Here is a 23,089-nt window from a genome sequence, read left to right as displayed (position 1 = left end):
TGTGCCAAAAAAAAAATATATATATATATATAGGTGTTATTATATATATATATAATACACTGTTCTCCCAATGACCTCAATTCGACCATACTCACTAACGCCTTGAGATTTATTTTTCCTTTTGATTTGTCATTGAGATTTTGATCAATAATTTTCTTCAGTTAAATTTTTTTTTCTATTGATAAAAAGTTCTTTAATATGTAACCAAATAAATAAAATCGATTAGTAAACGGAAGAGAAAATATAATTAGTGTAAATGTAACAGTAACAACGCGTATTCCTGGACAGATCCCTTAACATCAGGATGCATTATATCGGAACGACAGTATCGGACTGTGTAAACACGCACTCCTATTAAAATCAACGGAACTTCCATTTTCCTTTATTAAAATAGCACCAGAATGTTTTCGGAGAAGGAAAGCCTAAAACTGGCAACATCAATCCACCACGGCTCCTACATAAAACAGCGAGGATTTTCCAGGAACTATTCCGGAATAAATTCACAGCAAACATTGTGGAAATTGACTGTGCCTTTATTATCTATACTCCTATACTAATATTATAAAGAGAAAAGATTTGTTTGTTTGTTTGTATTGAATAGGCTCCGAAAGTACTGAACTTATTTAAAAAAATCTTTCACTGTTCGAAAGCTACACAATTCTCGAGTGACATAGGCTATAATCTTTTTTGGAAAAAGTTAAGGACCCTTACTAAAACTCCTATAATTTAACCCAAGGTGTAAATAAATTACCTAAAATATTCTTTACATCGCATGCCCTGCGAAAACTTTTCATGATAGAATAAAATAATGTACTACGACTTTGTAGAGCACATTATTATTTACAAAAAGTGTCACGACAGCATATGTCTAACTATTATAGTTATGCCGCAATAAGTGTTCTTTTATTTTTTTAAATAAAAGAATGTCAAATATCGTTGAAATTTTTGTTAAAGACCCGAGCAGAGCCGGAGCGGGCCGCTAGTCTGATATATTTCTTTCACCCCCAATTTTCTATGCAAATTTATTTCGTAGAAACACATCAAAAGGAATAAGATATGGCTTTATACATGTGTAAGCCGCGAGGTTATTGACAAATTGCTTTTACAGGCGGTTTTGAGATTGTTCGATTTCATTATTTGTTAAAGGCTGGGAGACAATGCCCGTTAGGTCAATTTACATGTAATGATTACATTACATTAAAATAATTCTATAGTTTAGCCTCGCGTTTATTAACAATACTTTTTGAATTATTTTCATATATTTTTTCTAGGACGACTGGGACCTTCAAAAATTCTCTGTGACTAGAGAAGCCAAGGGTAAAGAACAATTTGTAGATAAAAATCTACGTAATTAAGATAACTTGTAAGACGTTGTACGTTGTCCGTGTAACGTAACCGTTATACATGAGACGGTTGTAGCTCCAGGCGATTGGGGCAACGCAAAACCATCATCGCCCGAAACATGTCTTGTCGAATCCCCCGGATCCAATCTCGGTGACTTTAGGATTTTTAAGCATGGGTCACCGTCCTCGTCAAACTCGTCGACTACAACGAAGTGCTCAACGTGTGAACTAGCCCATATACCAATGTTTCCCAGCCTTTTTGTGCCATGTCCCACTTTATCATTTCTAAAATTTTTTATGTCCCCATACATAATTTTTTAACATAAAAAAATTGATTTGTTCACTTAAGAAACATAAATGATAGGTTTTAGGAAAACATCACTATGAAATTGTTATCAAAATACAGTAAGTAATATTTCAAAACATATAATAAAAAATATTTAATACAGATTTTCTATATTAATATAGTACGATTGCCTCCCTTAATTATCAAATTACCCCCTTATGGGACGTGGGCCCCACGTTGGGAAACACCGCCTTAGACAAACTGAGTTTCTCGCCGGATCTTCTCAGTGGTCGCGATTCCGACCCAATGATAATTCAGCTAAGCGCTGCTCTTGCAAGGGCCAGTGCTACTTACTAATTCTCTCAGGTTGAGCCCATGAGAGTCAGTACGTACCTACAGTTGTAATAACCCCTTAGCCTACTAACGATTAGATAGGAGAAAAAGAAGTTAGTAAGTACATTACATCGGAAGAAATACATTTGAAGCAATCAAAGAAATGTCACCAATTTAATTGTAAATATATTGGTTGTGGTCATTCTATTAACTATGGTTGATCGATATACCTAGTCAGGTCATAAATTCTGTCACATGTTTAATGTAAAATAATTCAAACTAGTTTATTAATTATGTAACCATTCATATACCAAAATGAACTTAACAAAACATAGATTCTTATGACACTAAAGTTTATTCAAAATGACCTCCGTGATTTTGAATACAGGCCTTCAATCTGCGCGGCCAGTCGTCTATCGCAGCACGAACGAGGTCCATGTCAATATCGGCGGCTGCCTTAATCAACGATGTCTTGAGTGACTCCAAATTGGGATGAGGCTTTGAGCACGCCTTTTCCTCCAAGTGTTGCCATATCTTATAATCTAACGGATTCAAATCTGGACTGGAGGAGGGCCAGTCTTCGTGCCGGATGAAGTCGATTTCACGCGCCGCCAGCCAGTCTTGTGTGCTCTTCGCTCTATGAGCTGTCGCCGAATCTTGTTGGAATACCCAGTGCCTGTTATTGAACATGGTATGAGAAACAGGTTCCACAAGGTTCGTCAGGACTGTATTTTGATACAAAACTGCATTCGTTTTACACCTTTCTCACAAAAATGTACCTCTGTTAAGCCCCAATAAGAAACTCCCAACCATACCATGAGCGAGGATGGAAAATGACCTCGTTGGACACGCGGAATACGGTTGCTCGCTTCTTCACTACTGTGTGCGTACACCTTATCATTTTGTTTGTTGTAGCTCTCTTCTACGGTAAAAATTTTTTCATCCGAAAAAAGAATTTCCCGATATTTTTTTCCCGCGTACCGCTTCAACAAAGCGCGGCATCTCTTCAGTCTCAGGTCCATTAGACGAGCATTCAAACGATGTCCTGTTTTTCTTCGATATGCCCGAAGCCCTAAGTCTTCATTTAATACCCTTTTCACCGTGGTTCTGCTTAACCCCATCTGAAGGGCCAACAGTTTCTGCTTACGTTTGGGATTTCTTTGAATTCGCGCCTTCACAGCTTTTATCACTGCTGGAGTCCTAACAGACCGAGGGCGACCACTTCTTGACCTGTCATCTACACTAGAGTCTTCATTGTATCGTTTGATGGTACGATAAACGAATCTTTTGGTTATATTCAAATTTTTCAGTATGTTAAAAATTTGAATTGGCGCGTAACCGCAATAACTGCAACACGGTCTTCTTTAAGCGTCCACTCCATATTTAAAAATGAGTAAAATTCTAAAAGTATACATTTTTATTTTCATGAACAATTCGAAATTCGAATTCAATAAACTTTTTTGTGACCAGCATTCTAAAAGAAAAGTTTTTACTGTGTGACAATACTTATGACCTGACTAGTTATATAAATTTAAAGTGTTATAATATAAAATATATTTTATACTGTATTGTAACTTTTAGTTGTAAGTAAAATAATAAAAAATAAAGATTAAAATGTTTCTACAATTAAATGCTATATCGTAAAATGCAAAATATTTTTATTATTACGATTCCTAATGTTTAATTTGAGATACCAATGAAATCCTAAAAGTTTGCCAATTAAAACGAGTTGCGAATGTCCACAAAAACCTTTGGGAGCTTTGAAATAGTTGAATTGCTGTTCACGCGAAGTTGTTCTGTTAATTTAATTTCGAATTACAAAACATATGAGTTCGCACTCAACATCACAACTATTATTTCTTTAAAAGGTTTTTAATTTTTTTTAAAGACTGAATTGTTGATTGAATTGAATGAAGTTGCTCGGGGACGGATTTGTTTGTTCTCTTGGCGGTCCACGGAATGCGGACGCGGTACGGAGCATCTATATATTAATACGTGAAGCAAAAACTTTGTATCCCTTTTTACGAAAATTGCGCGGACGGAGGAGTATGAAATTTTCCACACTTATAGAGAATATAGAGAAGAAGTGCACAATGCTAATATTTTTTTAAAATAATGCATAAAAGATACATTAAATCGATAAAGAAAACATTACACACACTACATGCCATGTATTTGACGCACACACGCATGCATACTATTTATTGTCAAACTTTTGTTCTTGATGTCTGTTGTCAAATTGAGAATAAATATTGTTTGTCTTTGTTAATATTTTTTATAGTATAGTCTTGGCGAAATTTGTGATTATAGAAGTATAAAATACAATCATAGTAGTGTACAAACTTACAATTCCAATTAATTATAGTCGAATTTCGACTACTGCGGGACCTCTAGTTCTTCTAATTCTACTTACAAATGTGTTTATCGCTTCATGATTAAAATCAAAATTACCGTGTCACTTAATATCAAGATAACCAATCTTCGCACGGTAAACAATTGCGTAAACTTGATTTATGTCGTTCAAATAAAATAGAAATCTAAGATAAGTAAATCAATCTAACATGGTTGATTGTTAACATTACTTTTATATTATGATCATTGAATAGTAATGTTATATGCACAATACATATTATTATATGCGTTGTATGCATACGTTTCAAATATTAACCGCAATGGAAATGTTGAATTATACGGCACGTAAAAGTAATTCAAATTTTGTGATTCCAAATATGTTTGTACCTTGTTTTAATTTCCTGTAATATTAATTGAATTGATACATATATAATTATCAGGGCAGAATACCACCATCCAGCTCCTTTCTGCTTCGAAGCAGTAAAAGTAACGCTTGAAGAGATGGCAGTATCCCTCTCTCCCTCTCCATCTCCCTCTCTCCCCATCTCTCTCTCTCCCTGTCTCTCCCTCTACCTCTCTCTCACCCTCTGTCTCTTTCTCTTTCCTGTTGTAACTATTATAAATCAAGTGGGTCGTAAGCTCGTTCACAGTTCTAACGCAAAAAAAGAGTACCTAATAACGCAAAAGATAAGTAAAAAGTGTAAATTTGTTGCTTCATATTTTAAAAACACTATTGGCCCAACAGCATTAATCATGCCACTTGTTAAAAGCACTGTTGGCCCAACAGCGTTCATAGTTACACACCGCGAGATCACGGTTACAATCTCCCTGAGTTTCTCTCAGCTTCTCAGTGACTCGCGGTTCTGATCCAGTAGTGGCTGCATTCGCGAAGCAGCACTCTTTGAGCTCTTGGATCTCCCCTGGGGGCGTTCGGGCAAGAAACCTTCATTGCTGGCGGAGCCCTCAAGCTGAACTGCCTCAACTAAGCACCAATGTTCCTAAACTACCTACGATGCTTCCATCCCAATTAAGAAACGGTATATTCAGAGCAGGGGACGCGATTAGCACGGATCCCATCCCTTTTCTCATCTGTGGGTACATTAATTTCATTAACGTGTCATCTGGATTCAATATGCACATCATTTGTTTGGAACCGAGTTCCTGAAAGGCTTCGAGCTCCACTTGTAATTGCGACTGGAACATTCAAAAGAATCGTAATTGATTTACAAATGAGATGTGATTCAAATGAATCTTTTGACAAGAGTTGAGTCAGAATAAATCAAGCCCGATAGTGACGTCAATCCATTCAAAAGAACTCCATCATGGAAATGCATAAAAGATTAGATACCTTATTTTTCTAATAGCCAAAAAATATTAATGGGTAGCACTGTGATGCGCACCTTAACTTACTTCTATGTTTTTTTAAATGGGTGGACGAGCTCACAGCCCACCTGGTGTTAACTGGGTACTGGAGCCCATAGATATCTACAACGTAAATGCGCCACTCACCTTGAGATATAAGTTCGAAGGTCTCAAGTATAGTTACAAAGGCTGCCTCACCCTTCAAACCGAAACGCATTACTGCTTCACGGCAGAAATAGGCAGGGTGGTTGTACCTACCCGTGGGAACTCACAAGAGCTCCTACCACCATTAATTACGCAAATTATAATTTTACGGATTTGATTAGAAGTCTAGTGATTAGAAAAATTGGTACCCGCCTGCGGGATTCGAACACCGGTACATCGCTACACACGAATGCACTGGACATCTTATCTTTTAGGCCACGAGATACAGACAACGACCGGGAATTGAACCTGGACTCAGAGGAACAATAGTCCGGATGAATAGATAGAACAATGAGACAGATTAGTAATAAGTAAGATGACCACATCTGTATCTAGTGACGCCAAAAGCGAGAGTTTTCACCGCGTCCTTGGCCGGTAGCCATAATCAATATAACCATATTGCATAGGAATCAGGTTTTGAAATAAGGTCTACTGATAAGACCTTGTCAGATCACGATACTCGCAAACGTAGTGTGACTCAGTCGGATCTGAAGAGTCGGATTATAGTGACTTGTTTTTATTAAATGTAAAACTTTATTGAACGTGAATTTTGTGCAGGTTCGTAAATTATTTAATTTACATTTTTTTTAATGCTTATGGCATAGGGACATTACTGTTGAACTCATTCACGAATATTTTTCGTGTGGATATTATTTTATTCGGAGTTTTTTATTGGATATTTTTCTTTGTAAAATACAATCCGCACACTATTGATAGTAATCATTTATCTTATTCAAAATAAATAATTTTAATACTTGACTTACGGATATTTGTATCAGTACGAATATTAACTTCAGTTCTTAATAGTTGGAAGTTACAGAAGAGCAAATACTTTATTAATTTATTATGTTTGTACATTGTGGCTTACTTTCAAACATCGATTTGAGCCTATTAACTTTGAATTAATATTTTTATCTTCAAGAAAGATCTATTTTCATTAATAATTATGTGTTTTCAGTAATTTAGTTGCTATTAAAGATGAGAGCCTAGCTTAAACTTACGAAACTAAAATATGTAGGGATTGGTAAGAACGGAACGTATGAAGAGAGTGTGGAACGGAGCGTTAAGTTGGGAGTGAGAGAAAACAGAAAGAAAGGGAAAAGAGAATGACAGAGAAAAAGGAAGATGGCGAAGACGTTTAAAAAAATGAGCAAAGCGTAACAAAAGTGTTAATTAAATTTAATTATTATTACAACAGAAGATTTTGGAGCAGTGGAAGTTTTATTTTATGGGCTGCGATCCTTACTGTACATATATTTAGAAAGTTATAGCATGACGTGATTCGCGTGTTTTTTAAATATTCACAATAAAATAATAATTTCTCGCAGATCATTCTGTGAAAATCTCTATGCGCCTGTATAATTAATGTCATTAACATAGTTCAATCTTGAACAGTGTTGATGTGAGCCAGATATAGGAAGTCTGCTCAACAACCCCTGAAAAAATTTTATTTTTCAGTTTTATGGGTTTGCTTTGGGATGGTATAGACATGTGATGAGACGAAATCAAAATGAGGTTGTTAAGAGAGTGTTAACTGTGAATGTGGAAGGATGTGGAAGAGGCAGACCTAAGAAGAAATGGATGGATTGCATGAAAGACGATATGTGTAAGAGGGGAGTGAGCCAAGAAATGGTATACGATAGAGAAGTGTGGAACAGGAAAACATTTGCGCCCACCCCAGGTGAACAGGAAAAGGGCAGGAGAATGATGATAAGATTTATGGGTTTGTGTATAACTTTCTAGGAAAATTTCTCAAGATTAAAACTGTTGTTCTTAGATCGATTGAGAAATGATGTATAATAGATAAGAAAATCTTTGTTATCCTTTTTGCACTTCAAAGATAAATTGTGACGTATAGAATACTAATTCTGACTTTTTTCTCGATAAGCGATTACTCAGTTAAAAATAATGCTAACCTGAGCGCTGCTTCAATAGAATTATTGAATTCAATAGACTTCGATTTAAAATATCTTGTGATCATTTCTAATCTTTCGATTTCAAGGTGAAATTTCAAAATTCGCGTCAGATAAATCTTTTATCAATAGGCTAAATCGAAAACGACGTCGATTCTTTGATTTAGCACAAATTAGGATATGAAACTGTGAATACGATGGTAGAAGCTGACGATACTCAATCTATCGCTGAGCAAACAGTAACTTTTAATGTTAGCATCTAAAGTATCTGTATCTAAGGAATTTTGTAGACAAAGACCTAATATAACTTAACCCTTGTTTAAGACTGTTTTCATGCTACACGTTTCATTGAAAAAGTCTTATACTGAAATTTATAGTAGACGGAATGTTTGTATGTTATATGAATATATCACATGTAGTTCAAATACTAAGAATGATTTTTTAAGTAGAATTGTAAAAGAACACTACAATCCACACGTGTTTCCACAGATATCCTTAATCTTCTCAGAGCTGAAAATGTGTTCTCTAAGCAGTAAATATCTTTTGGAGGTCTCAAACAGAGCTATTACATAGTATGTGAAAACGTATTATCTTCTCCTCCTTTAGAACTTATACTTGTTCCTGAAGAAAAAATATTGCTACGCGCTGGGGTTCGGGATAAATAAATGTTCAACCAAAGTACAACTAAAAACTGTATTCAACACTTAGAACACTTCACAAATACTTTGAAATTCTCAATTCGCTTCTTCCACTTTGCTTCAGGTGATCCGTTCGCTGTTTCACTTTGAGTAGTTCCGATTACTGATTAATCGCGTGCTATCTCTGCAACGTTTTTATAGTCAAAACGAAATCCCTAGAATCGTCGAGAGTATTCCACAAAAGTCGAATATTGTGTTTTTCCGCTATCTGACAATAGATGGCGTTGTACTTGTCGAGCATTCTAGATGCTACTAGAACTTAGAAGTTCTATATCTATATAGTTCTATATATCCTTCGATATTCGTTCGACTATTCGGCGATAGATGGCGTTACTATTATCGGTGTAACAATATCAAAATTCATATTAAGAATTTTTGTTGCGAAAATCTTGAGTTATTCTGCGTGTTTTACATCTGAATTCATCCTAAATTCATGATATCTAGAAGCAGTACCGTAAACATTCTGAAGTGTGATAAGGGTTCGATCAATCCGACCTGACATGATTCCTCGCTCCTTAAGTTGTTACTGTGAAAAGTATAACATGGAAATATAGACCGAGCGTTCGAGGATGTCATACGAATATTATCATTTGGATTACGGTTCTAGTAGAAAATATGGATTTGATTAGAAGAAACGTCCAAAAATATGAAGCTACTAGAATATTAAGCCTTTTGTTTGAACAAAAACGTTTGAAAAAGAAAAAACAAAACACTTAGCTCTCAAACCCTATTACTCCTTGTCCCCAACTATATGTGTCCACAACTATATTCACAATTTTATCTATTTCAATTTATAAGATAGGACAATGTTCGAGTCTCGTATTGTCTGTATAAAATCTTTCATGAATTCAACAAAAATAAAAATAATGTTGAAAAATGTCAAGTATTTACTCTAAGACGCATTTTGAGCTTGTATAAGAATGTAACCATCTCTTACCGTTCTACAACGTAACAATTAGGAGTTAGTTAGTTATTTAGTAAGTTAGTAATCTTCATCTTCATCTATTGGTATTGGCACGTAAAAAAGAATTAAATCTGGCCCATAAATGTAGGATGGGTAAGAAAGGAATGTATCAAAAGAATGTACAACATAGTCTTAAGGTGTGAGTCAAAATACTAAGAATAAAGAGAAATACTAACTTGTAGACAGCGGCTTGGCTCTGCCCCTGGCATTGCCGAAGTCCATGGGCGACGGTAACCACTCACCATCAGGTGGGCCGTATGCTTGTCTGCCTACAAGGGTAATAAAAAAAAGAGAATAATTGAAAGAGAAAATAATTTAGATGACTAAGACGATTGAGTGAGCAAAACATAAAATTCTGTCAGTAACAAGGTATTAATAACAGGGAGGATTTGAGAAGAGAACAATCAAAACTACAATAGTGAATCAGTGTTATTTTATACGCCAATCCCAGTTCTTCATGCATTTAATCAACATTTACATTTTCATTCATACGTTTGACTCCCGCCGAGCGGAATTCGGGAATGGTAAGAGAGTCCTTCCTTGCATAAGAAATTTATGACCTATGTTATACCTTTGACTCGCTCGGCTGGCGAGCTATAAGAAGCCCATCCAGACGGAACGTCATTCAGTAAGGGCCGCTAAACTAGGTCGGAGAGTAAATCGTCTAGTTTCGCGGTTTCTCTTTTGAAACACGCACTCTGAGAGCACATTGTCCCTTGTTATCGTCAAACCTGCATTGAAGTAGTTCGAAATACTTGGGGAGGCAATAAGACAACCGTGATCTCCTAGGAGGATCCGTGCAAGGTCTTTTTTCGGTAGAAATAAGAACACCAGTATTTGTGGTAGGACCTATTGTGAGTCCGCACGGGTAGGTACCACCGCCCCGCCTATTTCTGCCGTGAAGTAGTAATGCGTTTCGGTTTGAAGGGTGGGGTAGCCGTTGTAACTATACTGAGACCTTAGAACTTATATCTCAAGGTGGGTGGCGCATTTACATTGTAGATGTTTATGGGCTCCACTAACCTCTTAACACCAGGTAGGCTGTGAGCTCGTCCACCCATCTAAGCAATAAAGAAAAAAAAAAGCGTACGGATTCACAATTTATCTCATCAATATACATAAATAATAAACGGTGTAGTTGAAAAAAAAACCCTTTCTGTAACATCCATAAAGGTCAAAAGCATTAAATTCCGTATTTCCGAATTTACGCTAAACACAAAATTAATCTAGAGTGGGAGTAATTTTTTTTTTTGTAGAATATTTTCAGTTCAAACCTGCCTACTAATTAACATAATTCATATCGTTTCAACGCATTTTTTTTAATGACAAATAAAATGATAAAAGTTATATGAACTCCTTCGAACCTTGGCTCCCTAAACGTCCTAAAGTAATTACTATTAACATTAACTATTGGAAGTTAATCAAGTGAACGGTATACGACGAGCGTCCTCGAACAATCAAACAGAAACACAAATATTAATTTTTATGGATAAGATGTCGTAATCATCGTATTTTAAAACAGGTGGCTCGTACCAATTGTCTGATTGTATTTTCCTTATAATTAACTATTTGTTTTTATATGCTTTAGAAAAATCCATTGTTGTCTAATTATACAACTATGTACAGCAGAAGGCCGTATAATAGAATAGAAAAACTCTTTATTGAAACACCTCAAATAAATTACAAACAATAAAATTTTTAAATCACAATAATTAAGTGTAACAATGGGTGGTCTTATTGCTCAGAGCCTCTCGTCAGTGCCAGGAAGTATTTGGCAATTTACAACGATGGTTTCCAATAATACAATGAATCACATAAAATAACCTTGAAGTTACGGATCACCGGACGTTAAAGAACCTCCTCGGCTAGTTGTTGCCAAAGTCCTAAATTTTGAAATCGTCGTGGCCTAACGGATAAGACGTCCGGTGCATTCGTGCTGAGCGATGCACCGGGGTTCGAATCTCGCAGGCGGGTACCAATTTTTCCAATGAAATACGTACTCAAGAAATGTTCACGATTGACTTCCACGGTGAAGGAATAACATCGTGTAATAAAAATGAAACCCGCAAAATTATAATTTGCGTAATTACTGGTGGTAGGACCTCTTGTGAGACCACACGTGTAGGTACCACCACCCCGCCTATTTCAGCTGTGAAGCAGTAATGCGTTTCGGTTTGAAGTGTGGGGCAGCCGTTGTAACTATACTGAGACCTTAGAACTTATATCTCAAGGTGGGTGGCGCATTTACGATGTGGATGTCTATGGGCCCAGGTAACCACTTAATATCAGGTGGGCTGTGAGCTCATCCACCCATCTAAGCAATAAAATGTATATATATCATCATCACCAGACTCCCAGTACAAACACAAACGCAGAACATACACCCACACAAGCACGCCCACGCACATAAAATACCCTGCCACCAGCAAAGTACATTAAATTATTTAAGCGAAGCAAACTTTACAAATTAGACTATGAACACATCATCGAAAGCCACAAACAAATTTGTTCTGCCATTATAGAAATGACCCTGCACACACATACGGGCAAAAACTCTGGTTTGCTATACTTAATTAAGTAATTGATTAACTTTTATGTCGGAATAGCCATAGACAATATTATCCACCACGTCCGTGACCACTCATTGTGGGCCCGATGCAGAGATCCGAACAAAAAATTATGTTTTTAAAATATACAAGTTCACAAAAAAAATATTGCCCGTGTAGGCAGACGAGCATGCGGCCCACCTGATGGTGAGTGGTTACCGTCGCTCAAGGACGTCAGCAATGCCGGGGCAGAGCCAAGCCGCTGCCTACCGTTTAATACTCTCAACAAGCCTCATTCGAAGAAGGACACGTCATTGCGCTCGGGAAACACCGTGGAGGGGAGCTCATTCCACAGCCGGATGGTACGTGGTAGAAAAGATCTCTGCAAAACGCACCGTGGATGAACGAAGTGGCTCCATTATTATTCATACAATGCAATCAATGCAAGAAGTTACAGCGCGACCGTTCATACCATTCATGTTGCATCAACTCGCAATTGAGAGCAAAAACAGTTTGCGGACTTTTAGCAGCGTTGTTGCTGCAGAGATTTGTTACTGTGTTACATTACGGGCGATGAATATGCACCGGAGAAATATCTTTTCACTTTTTTTATCCTACTTTTCCATTACCAACACTATTTATTTACTACGCATTCTACGGATTTACCACGTCATTACGGATCCTCCTGATCTATGAACGGTGCTTTTAGGTACCGCAAACACCGGTCACCGTCCTCGTCGAACCCGTCGCTTGCGACAAAGGGCTCGACGAGTGAATTAACCCATAGACACAGCCCACTAAGTTTCTTGCCGTATCTTCTCAGTGGGTCGCGTTTCCGATCCGGTGGTAGATTCTGCGAAGCACTGCTGTTGCTAGGGCCAGTGTTAGCCTACTTTTCACAGATATTAAATAAGAAATTTAATATAAAAATTTACTTAAAATGTACCAGTTTATCACTTTTAAATTTTATCCTCGCAACGGTAAATTAATTTGAAGAAAATCTCAAGCCTTCTCGTCATTGAATAAAAGCCCTTCAAAGTCCGATTTCTCGGAAACATTTAGGAATTTAAAGTACAAAAAATCTCCTGAAGCCTTTTCTTGGATATTGACATGCTAAATATAAAAATCTCTTTTTTCACTTCATCAACGCTTTGGAATGTTTTATTTGAAATACCGACTTCGTTAGGTAGCCTTTGTTTCGTTTCGATATTTTAAAATTAATATTTGAACATCTTATAAAAAATGTTGAATCAAAAAAGCGAAAACATCTTCAGTCCTTGTCTAACGGAATCCAACACAGAACGGACAGCTAAATAGTATGCCGACGGTTATTTTAGCGCGTAGGGATTCAGTCAGGATAAAAAGAGGTTGGGCGCGGATGGCAATTGATATACAGTGGTTTTAAGGCGGAGTGGGAGAGGAAGAAAGCAGATGTTTTTATTCGATTACACGTTACCTATGAACTTGTGGCCCGGAAAAAATAGGAAAAATGTTGAACTCATTAGGTAGCTAATTAGATTCAGAAGACGTGAAGTACGTGTAATGCATTTCTTTCTAATACAGGTACTATAACATGATTGAGTGTGGTTGAATAGCAGTTTCCAAGACAGCTAACAAGTCAATATACTTTTTCATTAGAAGAGATTTAATTTTAATTCACTAACGATAATATTCATGTACGATGATTTAATAATACAGATAAAACAGGCTATTTATATTTGTAAAAAAAAGCGAGTGTCTTTCTCATAGTTTTAATGAATGATAAATATTTGATTGTTTATTTGGAAAATCAACAGTACAAAACAAACATATAATATATTAATGATATCAATTATATATAATTGATTTGATTTCAACAAAGAAAAAAAAGGAATTTATAAACTTAAGTTTATAAACAAAAGCAATACAGTACACGCACATATGTATGTACATACACCTCGATTTTACGTCAGGTCATAAGTATTGTCACACAGTAAAAACTTTTCTTTTAGAATGCTGGCCACAAAAAAGTTTATTGAATTCGAATTTCGAATTGTTCATGAAAATAAATAAAAATGTATACTTTTAGAATTTTACTCATTTTTAAATATGGAGTGGACGCTTAAAGAAGACCGTGTTGCAGTTATTGCGTAGCATCGTTGCGGTTACGCGCCAATTCAAATTTTTAACATACTGAAAAATTTGAATATAACCAAAAGATTCGTTTATCGTACCATCAAACGATACAATGAAGACTCTAGTGTAGATGACAGGTCAAGAAGTGGTCGCCCTCGGTCTGATAGGACTCCAGCAGTGATAAAAGCTGTGAAGACGCGAATTCAAAGAAATCCCAAACGTAAGCAGAAACTGTTGGCCCTTCAGATGGGGTTAAGCAGAACCACGGTGAAAAGGGTGTTAAATAAAGACTTAGGGCTTCGGGCATATCGAAGAAAAACAGGACATCGTTTGAATGCTCGTCTAATGGACCTGAGACTGAAGAGATGCCGCGCTTTGTTGAAGCGGTACGCGGGAAAAAAATATCGGGAAAATCTTTTTTCGGATGAAAAAATTTTTACCGTAAAAGAGAGCTACAACAAACAAAATGATAAGGTAGGCACACAGTAGTGAAGAAGCGAGCAACCGTATTCCGCGTGTCCAACGAGGTCATTTTCCATCCTCGGTCATGGTATGGTTGGGAGTTTCTTATTGGGGCTTAACAGAGGTACATTTTTGTGAGAAAGGTGTAAAAACGAATGCAGTTGTGTATCAAAATACAGTCCTGACGAACCTTGTGGAACCTGTTTCTCATACCATGTTCAATAATAGGCACTGGGTATTCCAACAAGATTCGGCGCCAGCTCATAGAGCGAAGAGCACACAAGACTGGCTGGCGGCGCGTGAAATCGACTTCATCCGGCACGAAGACTGGCCCTCCTCCAGTCCAGATTTGAATCCGTTAGATTACAAGATATGGCAACACTTGGAGGAAAAGGCGTGCTCAAAGCCTCATCCCAATTTGGAGTCACTCAAGACATCCTTGATTAAGGCAGCCGCCGATATTGACATAGACCTCGTTCGTGCTGCGATAGACGACTGGCTGCGCAGATTGAAGGCCTGTATTCAAAATCACGGAGGTCATTTTGAATAAACTTTAATGTCATAAGAATATATGTTTTGTTAAGTTCATTTTGGTATATGAATGGTTACATAATGAATAAACTTGTTTCAATTATTTTACATTAAACATGTGACAGAATTTATGACCTGACTAGGTATATTTTAAAACTTAATAATATACATTTCGTAATCCAATTCCTCAAACCGGAATCGCCGGGAGTCGAGCTGGGAGATGACGACTTAGTCACTCCCAGCGAGGTGCGCCTCCTCATCAAGTTGATGAAGAGGCGCAAAGCCCCCGGCGAGGACGGTATTCCTCCCCTTGCCTTGCAAAACCTCCCTCCCTCAATCGTGTCAGCAATGACACGATTGTTTAATTCCATTCTCCGGGTAGGACACTTCCCTGGAACTTGGAAACTGGGCAAGATCATCGTCTTGCCCAAACCCGGCAAGGATAGGAGAAAGCCCTCCAGTTACCGACCGATTACCTTGCTCTCGCACGTGAGCAAGTTGTTCGAGCGGCTGCTCCTGAGGAGAATATCGCCGTATATTCTCCTCAGACCGGAGCAATTCGGCTTTAGAAGCGGCCACTCGACGACTCTGCAACTGACCCGTGTCCTGCATCACTTGGCGGACCGGCGAAACTCGAGCCAATACACGGTCGCGGTCCTTCTCGATATCGAGAAGGCCTTCGACCGTGTGTGGCACGAGGGGCACGCTCACGTGCGACTGCTCGGGTCGTATCTGGAAGGCAGAACTTTCTTTGTCGCGGTCGAGGGCCCATTACGGCCGGGGTTCCCCAGGGTAGTGTCCTATCACCTATCCTATACGCCCTCTACACTAATGACATCCCCACCCTGGAGGGTCACCTTCGGGCGTGGGAAGAGGACGTGAAGTTGGCCTTGTTCGCTGACGACTCGGCCTACTTCTCGTCCTCTCTGTTCCCCTCTGCAGCCATTAGGAGGATGCAGAGGCTTTTAGATTTACTGCCCCAGTGGCTGGACCATTGGAGAGTCGCGGTCAATGTGGGAAAGACCGCGGCCTTACTCTACGGTCCGGTCCGTATCAGAGTCGTCCCAAAGAAACTCAGTCTCCGAGGTGTGAATGTCGAGTTCAGGACCACGGTCCGGTATCTCGGATGCGACATCGACCGCTCCTTGAGCATGGTCGCGCACGTCAACCGAGTCATCGGTCAGACTCGCGCGGCCAGGTTCTTGTTGCGGCCGGTGCTTGCGTCCGGGCTTCCGACCAGGACCAAACTCGCCATTTACAAGACATATGTCCGTTCCCGCCTCACATACGCTGCTGAGGCCTGGTATCACCTGTTGTCGCCGTTCCAGCGATCTAGGTTACAGGCCCAGCAGAGTCTTTCCCTCCGTACTATCGTTGGGGCCGGGCAGTACGTCAGAAATGACGTTATTGCCCGGGACCTAGGTGTAGAGTCGCTCATGGAGTTTGTGACTAGGCTCGCCCGTAATATGTACGAGCGTGCCGAAAACGGACCCCATGAGCATCTCCACGGCATAGCCCCGCTGCACGCCAGACCACCGGATGGTACGGCGTTGCCGCGGGAGCTATTGGTACCCCCGACGATCGTTCGGAGATAAAGCTCCTCGCCGGCTGTGAGGCCGGGGAGGAGCGCCCCTCTCGAAGCTGAGTTTCATTAGCCTCTAGTCCCACGCCTCTTGCCCGTTTGGCGGGTCCGCCGTATGGGTACCGCGGCTGCACCCCGTAGGTGCAGCCTCATTTCCATTAGGAGCTTTGACCCCACCCCCCACCCCCTTTTGGGATGGGGTATTCACACCCGCTACAGTTCTCCCTCCCATCAAAAAATTGTAACAATGTGGAGAGGGGGGAGGACTCTAGCGAGGAGCGCGGCTTGCTCTCTCCCCCATATTAGGTTAGCTAGGTTATGTTAGGTTAAGTTAGATTAGGATTAGATTTAGGTGTGACGGCGCGCGCTGTCCCGGCACTCCACGGAGTGCAGGAACGGCACTCTGCTGTCACTTAGATGTAAGCTAGATTAAGTTAGGTTTACTTTAGGTTAAGTTAGGTTAAGATTAAATTGTAAATAGTAGAGGGAAAAAAAAAAAGAAGAAAGAAGTCGATCCCACCCATTATCTTCAAGCCTGCCTGATACTCCATCCAGCAGCGCATCACCCCTGCCTCATTAGGCAGGGAGCCACATGTCCGGGCAGAGGGGTTTCCCCGAGGTCCGCTCCGCGCCCCCGCAAGGGGATGCGACGCCCCCACGACGAATATAAATTTGACCTAAATCCCCTTAAAAATCACCTTAAAGATATTCCAAAATAGCATTTCTATAAGCTACGAATAATAAACAAAATATCTCAGGATTGAAGAACTTAGTATCATATACCCTACAAAATCTACCGACAAAATAGTTAGAAGCATAATATCTCGTTCGAGCCCTGTTCTAATAGTTCTAACAACTTAATCTAATAGTAGAATTTGTTATTTTAATAGTAACATTATTTATTTATGCTCGGAAATAGTATTGAGTCAATCCTCGAAAAAAAAAAACAATCCGATTATTTCCTGTTATTATTATTTCTTTTTCTTATTCGTAATCAGCTTGATTCGTTGAAATCGTACTTCTTCTTTGAAAATATACGGCCATATCGACAATGCGCTGTGCAAAATAAAGAAGACATACAAAATTGAATTGAAATGGATTGTTTGAATCGAATTCGACCGGTAATACGTTTTGAATTCACTCTAATAATATAGATAAACAAAAAAACAATTCCAACGAATTTTATTACATCACATCAACGCAGTTTTCAGTTGATCAAACACGTTTCCCTTCGAGGAATTCGCCACAAGCGTTAGAAGCTTCGTGATTCTAAGAAAGGACTAAAGAAAAAGTTTTCCATTAGAAATGTACCTTTTTGCGTGTTAAATGAATAATAATATAGCAGAAGTATTAACCGAAATCTTCAAATATCAAAAAGATATTGTCGCCGCTGGGGATACATGACTGTGAGATCGAGTCAAGATTAGGACAATCCTATCTCTTACTACTTAAAACGCGATTAATTCACCACCACCCCAGACGGATTTTCTCCGGAGGAAGGTGCAGTGCGGCGCAATCAAGGCGGGCTACCAGCCTGCCGACCGAGGGAACCGGTGGTCGTGTCGCCGGCGGCCGCCCGACCGTCTTTTTAGGGACGGCGGATGGATATAAGCTCTGCGTCAACCCTGTCGCGCCGTCTCAATGGCTACGACTGGGCTGCGGCCCGGTTAGGAGTTTAAGCGCTGGCTGTGAGCGGAATCCGATGATTTTCGCCTGTATAAAAAAAAAACCGTGCACTGATAGGTAATGACTACCCTAATTATTTCGGCCGCGAAGCAGCCTTGTTTTTCGGTTTATACGATGGGACAGCTGTAATAGAACCTTTGATTTCAAGGCAGCGGGTTCATGGGTTCCGGTAACCCGCTAACGTCAGAAGCTCATTCGTTCGCCAGAAAAAGTTAAAGTATTAGTACTACGATCGGACTATGGAGAAGTGGTAAAATCAGCTCAAAGAAGACAGGGTCGCGCTATCGTAGCTTTCTTAATGAAAACCATGAAAGCCATCATCAGACCAAGCCTTCAAACTGATAATGTCTACCATTTAAACAGGCACGTTGCTGTCGCCATAAACAGTCCTTATTCTAAGCAGAAAATACAATACAAAGACTGTTGGATGTGGCCAATATGATATCCAATCTATACGGCCATGATGAAAACTAGTTACCCCTAGTTACAGATTAGAACTGACAGTTTTGTGATTGTTCTGACCACCCAGTAAAGATTTACAAAGATCGATGATGACACAATCAAGCGTATTACAAGGTGTTTGATAGTTTGATTATAGCGTTATCAGATTGTAAGAAGATTATCCCCCGAATTTTGGGTATTTGGTATGTTGAAAGAAAATAGTTGTGCTGTTGCCATGAGCTTTAATGTACAATTATTAGGAGCAGTATTTATAATTATGAATGAGTGAGTCGAGTGAGTTTTTTCAACGAACGATTTGTTATAGGTCTCATAGATATTTGACATTCTCAATAGTGTATAATTGAGAACGCGATATCCATATGTGACCTACATGGAATTATTTATTTTGTAGGCAAAAGTGATTTATTATGCATCATTACAAATCGAATTAAAATACACAATAGCTCAAAATGCTCCACATCAGTAATCATAATTGAAACTTCATTAAATCCTGTTTAAATTTACGTGAATTCAAAACGATCTTTGCGAGAGCAAGGACCTCTGCATAGTTGCAGGATAACCAGATATCGCTGTTAGATCAGTTATAATCTTGTTTCGTTTTCACTAATTTCATTACCTTGTTTCGCAGGATAAAGCCATAATGGAGAAGAATAAAAGCCAATCAGTTAAGGTGGACAACTTTTCTTCAACGTAAGTAAATAATTTTTTTTTTCTTGGTTATTTAACGGCAATCAATCCGTAGATTTTAAATAGATGTGTTGTTGCAAAACACACGCAATCAGAGTCATTTGTACATTGACAAAGTTGGTACAAATAAAAATCATTGAGTCATTAGGTTACATTAAATAAATTAAATATTAAACTTGACTGTTGACTTTTTAGCGGGATGCGTTTAATTTATTGTGACCATAATAGCATGGTTTGATGTATACGTGGCGCAAGTTAACGCTTTGAGGTCCAGACTTCAGACGTATTGGATATATATTTTAGTCTTACATTCATCTTAGGACCGCAAAGGGTTAAAGTTCCTCATATACAAATAAGTCTGCGGGTTGGAAATAAGAGCAAAGGATGGACATGTGGGAGGTGCGGGAGGTATACGATGAAGGGAAGATCTTCTACCGAGCGGGTGATATGGCTCGGTAGACCGACGATCCGAATGTTGTTGTTCGGAACTTGTATACATGCAAGCTTATCTTGACAATGTCGTAGGCGACATTCAGGTATTTCTCAAATATCTTGTGTGATGGCTACCCGCCACAGACAGACGAAGAATGAAAGTGCAACGGTTTAGCAACGCGCTTGGTATTTTTGTTGTCCTTCAGCGACGGTGGACCCAATGCTTCCTTCCTCTTAAAGTGATCGTGCCGGCCTCCAAGTTTATTGTTTAGATGGGTGGATAAGCTCACAGCCCCTGGTGTTACAGTTAAGTGGTTACTGGAACCCATAGACATCTACAACGCAAATGCCTCACCCACCTTGAGATATAAGTTCTAAGGTCTCAAGTATAGTTACAACGGCTGCCCCACCCTTCAAATCGAAGCGCATCACTGCTTCACGGCAGAATAGGCGGGCCGGACTCACAAGTGGTCCTGCCACCAGTAATTACGCAAATTATAGTTTTGCGGGTTTGATTTTTATTACATGATGTTATTCCTTCGCCGTGGAAGTCAATCGTGACCATTTGTTGAGTACGTATTTCATTAGAAAAATTGGTACCCACCTGGGATTCGAATACGACAACACACACACACACACAAATCGTTCAACATGAATTCACCGAACGTCTGAACCTTTAGACCACGACAACTTCATTGCAGCATTGCAGATTGCAGCAGATTGCAGTACAACACTAGAACCTGAGCCCGAAACCAATCAGATCGCCATTTTGACCCATCGGTTACCAAACGTGTTGTTAAGCTGTCGTTAAACAACGACAATATTGCATCACGACCGCCACCAGCGCATCCTTGTTACTAAATTAGTTTCGACTGTACCTATCTTCCTAGGGATCTAGAATATGACTACAATTGTCTTTCGACAATATCAGTGCCTTTCTTGGCCCTAAAGTATCAATTTTATTTTTCCACACGACCCACGAAAACGGTTTGACATGGGTCGAATCACCGGCTTTCTCATTTTAATTGAAAAACTATGAACACAGGCGTAATAGCAAACAAAATATATCACGTTCAATGGATATGAGTTAGAATAAAAAAATAAGTTAAACAAAATATATCCAAGAACAACTTTAATACGACACATATACCGCCTAAGTTTTCTTTTAATTGAAAAATAAGTAAACATTTTCTCGGGATGAAATATTAAATATGTCACTCTCTGTTGCCATGGCGATTTTTGATATGCGTTCCTATTCTAATGTATAGGATAGATGAAAACTCGATAAAATTTATAAAATAATCGTGCGTCTTCTCAATTCATTTACGAATAAGTCCAGTTGCAGTCATCCAAACTTAAATCTACTAAATTGTATAGATCTGTCTACCAAGACTACGCAACTAAATTAAAAATGGATCGCAGAGCAGAATGTCAAGAAATACCTACATTATGTTTAATGTTTCATCTAAAATAATAATTATTATGTATTATACAATTTAGTAAAATAGCCAAAGTTCCTTCCACCTGATATTACATCTGATAATTACATAATATATTTTGAAGTTAAGATAAGGGCGTATCAGCTGGTACAAATCTCATTTCAAATTAGAGTAAGACGGAACCTTAACATAATATTTGAAATTGATCACTCATTTGATTTGGATTATAGACATAGCAGGGACATAGAAAAAAAAAAACTTAAATGTCATAATTACATAGGTACAAAACGTTTTATCATTGTCAAGCATTATTTAGATCTATAACAATCTACACAATTCATTTATGGTCAGCACATCAATCTTCATTTCAATGAACAACCTTGTGCCATTCAAAATAATCGGTGCTTGTTCAAGTGGGACGTTTGCTACAATACTATTGCAGTTTTTATTGCCAAGGTTGACAGAATGTTTTGACATAAATTTTCAAAGCAAATGAACTGGTTCGGAGATTAATTCTATAGTTTTGTGTTAATTGCTACTAGCTGACTGGATCGACGACCGCCAGTCCGGCGTCCCGAGGGGGAGGGTGATGGGAGAGATCACTTTCCCCCCTTTGCCTTGTCATGAGTTCTGTCACATGCGAGGTTTGGACGTTGGTTGTTGAGCGACAGGAGGTTTTAGTCAGTTCGACTCTGACATACCCCGCCCAGTATCCCCAGAAAAGGGCGGAAGTCCGGCGAAAAAAAAAAAAAGTCTGGATGCCGCTTATTATTTCTGTTCGATACTTTCTGGTTTTTTTACAATTGAACCGAAACTTTAAGCTCATACCTCAGTGTAAGTGACGGCATTCAAGTTCTGATAGGCCACAATAATCACATAACATTAGACGGATCATTAATATCATGAAGAGCAATAAAAAAACAACATGCAAGCTTAGAATTTAAATCTAATTATTCAATGTCACTGTATATTGAAATTGAAATAGGTTAAGTTCTCTTTATCAGATTATTACCATTCGTAAATATATAAAAAAATACAGTGAAGAAATGTTGATTTTAAAGATTCATTTCTTATCTCAAGTATTATATTAGGCAACCGGTTCTTATCGCGCAAGTGTCCACCCAACCTTTCTTCACATCTATCTGGGAGATAAGCGGATTTAAAAATGAAAGACAGGGTAATATTGAACATCTAATCCAATCAAAGTATATGTTTATGTAGTATGTTTATTTAAGAGCAAACATTTTTAGGGAAACAGGCGATCGTAATGTGTTAACGTAAAAATAATGTTTATATGTTGCCCGTTTGACATTCATAAAAAAAGGTATTAGTTCTCCCTCTCTCATGTTTTTGTTATTGCCTTTGTAGGCAGATGAGCGTGCGGCTCATATAATGGGGAGTGGTTACCGAGGCTCATGGATATCAGCAATGTCAGGGGCACAGCTAAATCGCTGCCTAGCGGAGAATACTCTCCGCAAGCTTCATTTCAAGAAGGACATGTCATAGCGCTCGAGAAACGCCGTGTAAGAGAGAACATTCCAGAACTGGATGGTTCGTGTTAGAAAATGTCTCTGGAAATGCACTGTCGATGAATGCAGCTGTTCCAGACAGCATGGATTAACTCTGATCCGATGGCGGGAGATGTGATGATAATGTGACGTTTAGCTAACACGTCACTGCAACACAAGATTT

The 23,089-nt window shown here is 38.8% G+C and overlaps 1 protein-coding gene across 1 annotated transcript in view; it reads left to right on the top strand.

The window, feature by feature from the left end:
- The first annotated feature begins 6,332 nt into the window (after positions 1 to 6,332).
- Positions 6,333 to 23,089, top strand: part of LOC114244047 (proton-coupled amino acid transporter-like protein pathetic) — a 38,640-nt gene continuing 21,883 nt past the window's right edge. Inside the window, exons 1-2 of the mRNA XM_028175745.2 lie at positions 6,333 to 6,438; positions 19,468 to 19,529. Of these exons, the coding sequence (XP_028031546.2) occupies positions 19,480 to 19,529 (50 nt within the window). The 5' untranslated portion in view covers positions 6,333 to 6,438; positions 19,468 to 19,479. The remainder of the gene's footprint in view (positions 6,439 to 19,467; positions 19,530 to 23,089) is intronic.

This window comes from Bombyx mandarina, chromosome 13, assembly GCF_030267445.1.
Source record: "Bombyx mandarina strain Sakado chromosome 13, ASM3026744v2".
Classification (NCBI taxonomy): domain Eukaryota; kingdom Metazoa; phylum Arthropoda; class Insecta; order Lepidoptera; family Bombycidae; genus Bombyx; species Bombyx mandarina.
This window is presented reverse-complemented; position numbering and strand designations above follow the sequence as displayed.